Source organism: Leucoraja erinacea, chromosome 19 (assembly GCF_028641065.1).
Source record: "Leucoraja erinacea ecotype New England chromosome 19, Leri_hhj_1, whole genome shotgun sequence".
In the NCBI taxonomy this organism is placed as follows: domain Eukaryota; kingdom Metazoa; phylum Chordata; class Chondrichthyes; order Rajiformes; family Rajidae; genus Leucoraja; species Leucoraja erinaceus.
Window position 1 is genome coordinate 7505751 of NC_073395.1, and position 10010 is coordinate 7515760.

At 47.3% G+C, this 10010-nt stretch overlaps 1 protein-coding gene across 2 annotated transcripts in view; it reads left to right on the forward strand.

Annotated features, from left to right (window-relative positions):
* The window catches only part of LOC129706165 (protein shisa-like-1), a 94882-nt gene extending 89225 nt beyond the window's left edge, over positions 1–5657 (forward strand). The window contains exons 4-5 of one of the 2 annotated variants that reach the window (XM_055650207.1): positions 997–1338; positions 5627–5657. In XM_055650207.1, the coding sequence (XP_055506182.1) occupies positions 997–1338; position 5627 (343 nt within the window). In that variant the 3' untranslated portion in view covers positions 5628–5657. Of the gene's footprint in view, positions 1–996; positions 1343–5626 lie in introns of those variants that run through there. The other variant, XM_055650206.1, reaches the window with a different exon arrangement.
* The last annotated feature ends 4353 nt before the right edge of the window (positions 5658–10010 follow it).

Consider the following 10010-nt stretch of genomic DNA (forward strand, 5'->3'; position numbering starts at 1 on the left):
GTAACTCTCCTTCATGCTCGAGAGTGGTCTCCGCGTACTCAAGGCTTCAGCTAGGTCGCGGCGTTTTTTTCAACGTGATAAAAAATGCCCGCGAGTAAAAAAAGGTTGCCATGGAAAAAATAGATACTTTTTTTACTCGTAGGTTTAGTCATAGTAGGTCGCCATGTTACTCGTAGGTAATTGAGGGTAGTCAAAGGTAGTCGTAGATAGTCTTCATCATAGTCGTAGGGAGGTCGAAGGAGATCGAAGGAGGTCGTCTTAAATCTCCACTATTCAGTGTCCAATTTTCCCGAAGTTAGTCGTAGCTAGTCATAGTTGGTCTTCAACATAGTAGAAGGAGGTCGAAGGAGGTCTTCAACACTAACAACCCTAAACTAACAGGTCTATAACTGCTAGGTTTACGCTTAGAACCCTTTTTAAACAATGGAACAACATGCGCAGTACGCCAATCCTCCGGCACTATTCCCGTTTCTAATGACATTTGAAATATTTCTGTCATAGCCCCTGCTATTTCTACACTAACTTCCCTCAATGTCCTAGGGAATATCCTGTCAGGACCTGGAGACTTATCCACTTTTATATTTTTCAAAAGTGTCAGTACTTCCTCTTCTTTGAATCTCATAGTTTCCATAGCTACTCTACTTGTTTCCCTTACCAAACAAAAGCTTTTCACTGTACCTCGGTGCACATAACAATAGTAAACTAAACTAAAATATATTGGAGGTAGACACAAAATGCTGCAGTAACTCAGCGGGACAGGCAGAGTCTGAAGAAGGGACTCAACCTGAAACGTCAACTATTCATTCTCTCCCGAGATGCTGCCTGTCCCGATGAGTTACTCCATCTTTTTGTCACCATCTTCGGTTTAGACCAGCATCGGCAGTTCCATCCTACACATAAAAATATATTGGATGATTATATTCCAGGCGGTGGTTTGTTGATGTAAAACTGTGTCGTTTCTATCCTCACCCTGGTGTGATTCTCTTTTTGTTTCAGTAACTACAGTGCACTGGTTGGAGTGTGGATCTATGGCTTTTTTGTCCTGGTTCTGCTTGTGTTGGACCTTCTCTACTACTCTGCCATGAACTATGAGATCTGTAAGTTCTACTTGTCGAAGTGGGGAATCCGGGGCAGCTGGCTGAACCAGGATGAGGGTCAGTGGAGCGATTCGAGTCAAGGGCAGGCCCAGGCCCAGGCTTCAGCCCAGCCCCAGGCCCAGGCCCAGCCCCAGGCCCAGGCCCAGGCCCAGGCCCAAGCTCAGACATCACAGACTATGCAGACATTGAAGACTGATGCTCAGACCCCAGCACTGATGTCTTTTCAAACTTCAACTGCTTGGTGAGTAGACTCGGTGTGTTTCACCCGGCAATACGATAAGACTTCATTCATCCCCAGAGGGAGATTGGTCTGCCGACAGTCACAACACACAAGGTACACAAGAACTTGAAATTCAAAGTGAAAACCAAAAGAACAAGACAAGCGACTGTTGCCTGGCTGATGTGTGCACAGCGCCTTCACCGTCTTCGCCTTCAAGGACAGTCATGAAGTGCCTTGAGACTCGGGTTCGATCCCGATTACAGGTGCTGCCTCTGTGGAGTTTGTACGTTCTCCCCGTGGGTTTTCACCGAGATCTTCGGTTTCCTCCCACACTCCAAAGACGTACAGGTCTGTAGGTTAATTGGCTCGGTGTAAATGTAAAAATTGTCCCTAGTGTGTGTGTGGGGATAGTGTTAATGTGCGGGGATCGCTGGTCGGCGCGGACCCGGTGGGCCGAGAGGCCTGTTTCCGCGCTGTATCTCTCAACTGAACTAAACTAAAGATTGTCCTTCAAAGCACCACGGTTAACGTACACCCCCTCACATAAAGATAAAGGGGGTGCAAAACTGTGTTAGAAACAACGTCAGGGATACAATCCATCTCCCCATCTCTAGCCCGAGTGTCCCTTTCATTACTGCACACCAGTAAAATTTAACGTGTAATTAAGAAAAAAATATTGCATTAATAAGTCAGAGTAAATTCCTAGTGCAGTCGTTGTTATTTTGCTGTTATAAAAATTGGTTCATCACCAGCAGATGCAACATGTAAAATTGTCCTTAGAAATTTAGGCTGACAGCTTCACTTAAGATAGAAAGGAAACCCTATTAACTATGGCAGCATTAGATGGAAGTTGCGCAACTTAAACTAATTGGCCGAGGCTGATTCTACCAAACAAGAGTGGGTGTGTGGGTGGCACTGTGCCCAGCTGGCACAATGCCCACCTTACCCATGTGGGGAAAATAGAGGCCTTCATCTCCACACTTTGTTTGCTGGCAGTTGCTGGAATCATTTATTTAACAAAGAAAATTGTTTCATTTAGAATTAATAACTGTTCTGGGGGAAAATAACACAACTAATTGAAGACAAATATCGGAATCTGTGGAATTCTTTGTCACAGAAGGCTGTGGAGGCCAAGTCAGTGGATATATTTAAGCCAGGGATAGATAGATTTTTGATTAGTACGGCTGTTGGGGTCTATGGGGAAAAGTCGGGGGAATGGAGTTAGGAGGGAGAGATAGATCAGCCATGATTGAATGGCGAAGTAGACTTGATGGGCCGAATGGCCTAATTCTGTTTACCTATCTCTCAAGATCTCTCATGAGTTTAGAAGGATGAGGGGGTATCTTATAGAAACATATAACATTATAAAAGGACTGGACAAGCTAGATGCAGGAAAAATGTTCCCAATGTTAGGCAAGTCCAGAACCAGGGGCCACAGTCTTAGAATAAAGGGGAGGCCATTTAAGAATGAGGTGAGAAAAAACTTTTTCACCCAGAGAGTTGTGAATTTATGGAATTCCCTGCCACAGAGGGCAGTGGAGGCCAAGTCACTGGATGGATTTAAGAGAGAGTTAGACAGAGCTCTAGGGGCTAGTGGAATCAAGGGATATGGGGAGAAGGCAGGCACGGGTTATTGATTGGGGACGATCAGCCATGATCGCAATGAATGGCGGTGCTGGCTCGAAGGGCCGAATGACCTCCTCCTGCATTTATTTTCTATGTTTCTATGACAAATATCGGAATTTGTATTGAATTCAATGGAGGGAAAGTAATTGTGGCCCTTCCTTTTCTTTCTCTCTTCCCAAATCCATCCCAGGGTGAAAATACAACACATACCAACATCTGTGGCCTACATGGAGAACTTGGCTGCTGCTAGCCTCAAGAATAGTGAAAGGCTTGGATAGAGTGGATGTGGAGAGGATGTTTCCACTAGTGGGGGGGGGTCTAGGACTGGAAGTCACAGCCTCAGAATTAAGGAATAAAAGAAAGGGCATTCTTTCAGGAAGAAGAGGAAGAGAAATGTATTTAGTCAGAGGGTGGTGAATCTGTGGAATTATTTGCCACAGAAGGCTGTGGAGGCCAAGTCAGTGGATATTTTTAAGGCAGAGATAGATAGATTCTTGATCAGTACGGGTGACAGAGGTTATAGGGAGAAGGCAGAAGAATGGGGTTAGGAAGGAGAGATGGATCAACCAGGATTGGAAGGCAGAGTAGACTTGATGGGCCGAATGGCCTAATTCTGCTCCTACCACATGAGTCAGGGGAGAGGGAAACTAGAGGTCACCTAGTGTGTACCCTATGAATTATTTAACATTACCATCCAATTCATTTCTGAAAATCCTGATGGATGTTGCATCAGCCACTGTCACTGGCTGTGAGTTGCAGATTAGAGTCGCTCTCCATAATAAATAAAAGCTCTACCTCGCGTTCCAGAGGCTTAAATTTCACCTTGAATCCCTGCGCCTTCAACCATCTGCTGCAAGAAACAACTGCTCTCCTGTGTCCTCTGCAGGCCCATCATGATATCCTGCACCCTCGTCAATTCTCCCCTCAATCTGCCCAATTTTTTCCACGAGTAGTTGCTCTACTCAATAACCAAGATCTGTAGCCTCCTTTTGCTCTGGTATTTTATTTAATTCACATGTTTAATCGATAATGTTTTATTATTAATGTTTAATGATTTATGTGTCATTCCTAACTGTCACTGTATGTCATGTTGTCACTTGTGGGCGGAGCACCAAGACAAATTCCTTGTATGTGAATACTTGGCCACTAAACTATTAATTCATTCATTCATTCAACTGTCAGTGGTGAAGGTAGATGATGCTGTATGGCCTCTGGTGCTGATTCCATAAGCACCCTGGTTCCTTTGCAATTCCACCATCTGTATGAGTTTGAGTTTAGTTTATTGTCACGTGCACCGAGGTACAGTGAAAAGGTTTTGTAGCATGTTAATGGGATTACCAACTGTCCCGTATTAGCCGGGACATCCCGTATATTGGGCTAAATTGGTTTGGCCCACACGGGACTGCCCTTGACTGCTACTACTCGGTACTGCACCTGATCCCGCCTCACCCGTCCTATCGTAGTGCAGCCCATGGAGTGCAGCAGCAGCAGCGCCTCACCTGCGGCTCCGTCGGTCGGCAGCCCAGCCAGCTGTCCTTCGCTTACCGCCACCACCACCACCCCTCCTTCTCGTGGCCGATTATCGGCTCATGAGTTGGATGGGGCGCCGGACTTTGCACACGACATCGCACCTGGCCCAAAACTCCTCAGCTGGTCTGCCGGCTGGGCTTGGTGTACAGTCCAGCACCCGGGCCAACTCATCATTCACCCAGCCACGGCCGAGTCGGTCAACGAATTGCCGTCGGGAATTTGTCCCTTATTTGGGAGCGGGAAAGTTGGCGAAGCTACCTGCTAACCATCAGGCGGGAAAACAATACATGATTACAATCGAACCGTGTACAGATACATGGTACCTGGAACAACATAGATAGGGAAGTGTAAGGTGTGAAAACAGAAATAAGGGAATGGAGATCAGGGAAAATGGAGAATGGATTGTTGTTGGCTGGGAGAAAGTAACAACAAAGCAAACAGAGATAATATGTAGCCGGAGACAGTAAGACTAGTCGGAGAACTGGGAAGGGGGAGGGATGGAGAGAGAGGGAAGGAAGGGTTAACTGAACAAGTTAGGGCTTTATTCTTTGGAGCGCAGAAGATAAAGGGGGGACTTGATAGAGGTCTTTAAAATGATGAGAGGGATAGACAGAGTTGACGTGGATAAGCTTTTCCCACTGAGAGTAGGGAAGATTCAAACAAGGGGACATGACTTGAGAATTAAGGGACTGAAGTTTAGGGGTAACATGAGGGGGAACTTCTTTACTCAGAGGGTGGTGGCTGTGTGGAATGAGCTTCCAGTGAAGGTGGTGGAGGCAGGTTCGTTTTTATCATTTAAAAATAAATTGGATAGTTATATGGACGGGAAAGGAATGGAGGTTTATGGTCTGAGCGCAGGTAGATGGGACTAGGGGAGAATACGTGTTCGGCACAGACTAGAAGGGTCGAGATGGCCTGTTTCCGTGCTGTAATTGTTATATGGTTACTTGAAGTTAGGGAATTCAATATTCATGCCGCTGAGGTGTAAGCTGCCCAAATGAAATATGAGGTGTTGTTCCTCCAATTTGCTGGGCCTCACTCTGACAATGGAGGAGGCCCAGGACAGATAAGACAATATTGTGTTTACCCACGGACAAACTAGGGTAAAATTGTTCTTTAATGTTTCCCTGACGATTCAACTTGTCTTTTGCAGATGCAGAATAGTGCCTGGATATTGGGAGAGGCAAGCATTGAACTGGAGCGGTTGCATCATGTTGGTGGCACATCTCTCTCGAGTGAAGCAACCGACAGTGGCTACGGTGCTTGATGCTGGTCCTGACTATACAGATATTCCCAGTGGACTGAACGTGTAGCTCCTGTGGTCAGTCGAGTGTCTGGTAGCCAAGTCCAATGTTAGGAAAATGTGTTTATTCAAACTGAATGTGACGTGTAAGCAATAGTCTTCATGTAGAACAAACACAATATACCGCCTGGAGTCCAGAATATTCAGCATTACCTGTTCATTCATGTTCCCCAAGGCTGCGCAGAGTCACAATTCTAAACCCCCATCATCTCTTGCTGATAGACACAAAGTGCCGGAGTAATGGCCCCGTCCCACTTTACGAGTTCATTCCAAGAGCTCTCCCGAGTTTAAAAAAAACCCAAACTCGTGGTAAGCACGGAGAATGAACGTAGCGGGTACGTCAGAGCTCGGGGACGTCTCTTAGCGCTAACGGCAAGACTCGCTAACGGCAGGTAAGCACGGGAAGACTCGTGAAGATTTTTCAACATGATGCAAAATGTCCATGAGAGCCCCGAGTACCGACGAACGGCAATTACCGTAAATCTCCGAGTTCGAATCAGGGCAAGCACGGGAGAACTCTTGGAATGAACTCGTACCGTGGGACAGGGGTTTAACTCAGTGGGACAGGCAGCAACTCTGGAGAGAAGGGATGGGTGACGTTTCAGGTCGAGACCCTTCTTCAAACTGGATATCACTGTTATAATTACCTAGTTGCCTCGTCACATAGGCTTGTGGACGAGATATAGGGAGAAGTGAGATAGACTGTGACTTATTTAGTTTAGTTCAGTGTGAAATCGACAGATCAGGGCAGAGGATGGTCAAGGAAATGTGGAATGGTTTATTGTTGTCACACCTGGTCGTTCCTTTACTTACCTTACATTCTCTTTGTACCCTTCCGTACCTCTAGTCTCCCTCTCTCCTGACACTGAGTCTGAAGAAGGGTCTCGACCCAAAATGTCATCCATTCCTTCTCTCAGAGGTGCTGCCTGTCCCGCGGAGTTACTCCAGCATTTTGTGTCTATCTTCGGTGTACCTTATGGATGGGGCAGGTTTGGAGAGATATGGACCAAAAGCGGGCAGGTGGGACTAGTGCAGCTGGGACATGCTGGCAGGTGTGGGGCTGAAGGGCCTGTTCCCACACTGTATCACTCAGTGACTCTATGGAAACCAACACCTGCAGTTCCTGCCTATATATCTGTCGTCTCTTGCTAATTGATCTTCAGTGCAAATGTATCACCTGGCCCAGGCAAAGTCAGTCTTTTGTTGACACAGGTCCATGAAGCTGGAGACCACCTGTTGAAATATCTCTGTTTAAATCATCTCTAACATGCTAATATAAAACAGAATCCGTTTGGAGCTTTAAGGGCCTGACCCACTTGGCCGTCATTTTGCGCCTCATTTACGTGTCATATGTAAACTAGTTTCGACGCGTGGTGATGCGCGACATCGTGCGCAAATCACGCGTCATCAAAGGCGTCTGGTGCCCGTGACGTCATTAGAATGCCCTGCGGCACGCGGCAGGACGTTGACGCAAGGACGTAGCCATGCGTCACCACGCGATGCACGTGAGACAGCGTACGACGCCAATGTGTCAGCGTGCGTACGCGATTCGTCACGCAGGTGGCCCGCGAGAATTTCATTCCTGTACTAGATCCTGGAGCGACGTGTGACACCGCGCGCCACCGCAGACGATTCCACGCCTCACCATGCGCAACGGGACGCGGATCCCACGCGTCACGACGCTTCAACCTGATTTACATATAATACGTAAATGAGGCACAAATGACGGGCCCTTTACCGTTCAGTTCTGTTTCCCATCAGCACCACTATTAAACCGCTGAGACTTTGTGAATGGAACCAAGCTCCACTGTACCACTAGAAAAAAGTTTGAACATGGTCAGAAAATAGAGAAAGGGCAGATAATGAAATATGATACCCTCTGTCTTACACAGATGCAGTGGCCCTAGAGACCAAAGTTGAAGTGAAGAATGTCATCTTGTGTTGGTGCTGTCGACCATGCAATTAATCTGATTTACATGTGTAGGAAAGAACTGCAGATGCTGGTTTAAATCGAAGGTAGACACAAAATGCTGGAGTAACTCAGCGGGACAGGCAGCATCTCTGGAGAGAAGGACTGGGTGACGTTTCGGGTCGAGACCTTTCTTCACCAGACTGATTCCTGGGATGTCAGGACTGTCTTATGAAGAAAGACTGGATAGACTTGGTTTATACTCTCTAGAATTTAGGAGATTGAGAGGGGATCTTATAGAAACTTACAAAATTCTTAAGGGGTTGGACAGGCTAGATGCAGGAAGATTGCTCCCGATGTTGGGGAAGTCCAGGACAAGGGGTCACAGCTTAAGGATAAGGGGGGAAATCCTTTAAAACCGAGATGAGAAGAACTTTTTTCACACAGAGAGTGGTGAATCTCTGGAACTCTCTGCCACAGATGGTAGTTGAGGCCAGTTCATTGGCTATATTTAAGAGGGAGTTAGATGTGGCCCTTGTGGCTAAGGGGATCAGAGGGTATGGAGAGAAGGCAGGTACGGGATACTGAGTTGGATGATCAGCCATGATCATATTGAATGGCGGTGCAGACTCAAAGGGCCGAATGGCCTACTCCTGCACCTAATTTCTATGTTTCTATGTTTCAGACTGAGAGTCGGGGGGGAGACACAGAGATAAGGAAGGGGAAGGTGTGAAAACGTGACATCTAAAGAGATGGGGATCAAGGAAGACGTCGAATAGATCATTATTCGCTCGGAGAAAGTGACAACAAAGCAAACAGAGATAAAATGTAACCGGGGTCAGCGGACTGGGACTGGGGAGGGATGGAGAGAGAGGGAAAGGAAGTGTCACTGGAAGGTGGCAAAGTCAATATTCACACCGCTGGGGTGAACGATGTCCAAGCAAAGTTTCTTGCTCCAAAAATGTGCAAAGGGATACAGATTCAATGTACAGGTTCTCCATTGTGAGTGAAATAGGACCCATGGAGGTTTATGTTCCTTCACCGGACTCCAGAAAAACGTGGAGACCACGGTCGAGTCTCCAGTAATCATCCATTACGGGATCCAGGTCGGGATCTTCACGGTGAATGTCCACCGGGAACATCCACGTGGGAACGCTGAACGTCCCCCCCGTTACACAGCTAAACGTCAGAAGCTCCACGTGGACCATCCAACGAGGCAGCAACTTCCTCGGGAACAACCAGTTCCCTGCTATGACCTTTTACCAGTCTAGCCACCATTATCACCACAACAATATTCCCCGCCACAGAAGGCAGTGGAGGCCAATTCACTGGATGTTTTCAAGAAAGAGTTAGATGTAGCTCTTAGGGCTAACAAAATCAAATGATATGGGGAGAGAGCAGGATGATCAGATTCAGATTCAATTTAATTGTCATTGTCAGTGTACAGTACAGAGACAACGAAATGCATTTAGCATCTCCCTTGAAGAGCGACATAGCAAACGATTTGAATAAATAATAATAAGTGTCCGGGGGGGGGTGGTGATTGGCAGTCACCGAGGTACGTTGTTGAGTAGAGTGACAGCCGCCGGAAAGAAGCTGTTCCTCGACCTGCTGGTTCGGCAACGGAGAGACCTGTAGCGCCTCCCGGATGGTAGGAGGGTAAACGGTCCATGGTTGGGGTGAGAGCAGTCCTTGGCGATGCTGAGCGCCCTCCGCAGACAGCGCTTGCTTTGGACAGACTCAATGGAGGGGAGCGTGGAACCGGTGATGCGTTGGGCAATTTTCACCACCCTCTGCAATGCCCCCCCGTTACACAGCTAAACGGTCAGAAGCTCCACGTGGACCATCCAACGAGGCAGCAGATGATGTGGGCCAACTTCCTCGGGAACAACCAGTTCCCTGCTATGACCTTTTACCAATCAGCCATGATCATATTGAATGGCGGTGCTGGCTCGAAGGGCCAAAAGGCCTACCCGTACACCTATTTTCTATGTTTCTACCATTTCCCCCTGGCTGGTCTCATCGATGCCATTTGCCGAGTTTTGCGCACATATTCTGCAAAGCTTTTCCAAGCTGCCTTTTGTTCTCCCGGGCTGCACCTGTCCAATCTGTACACGTTCTCACTCAGCTCCCGTCTCTCTCTCTCTTCCAAGTCTCATTGTTCCTCCTTTCCCATCTGCTGCTAAATCCTAACGCCAACATCCTCACCTACCTCATCAAAGAAAACGAAGCATGAAGTCACTTACAACCCAGCGGTATGACTAATGATTTCTCTAGCTCCAATTAACCCTTGCATCCCCGCAATCGCCATCATTCCCCCACCTG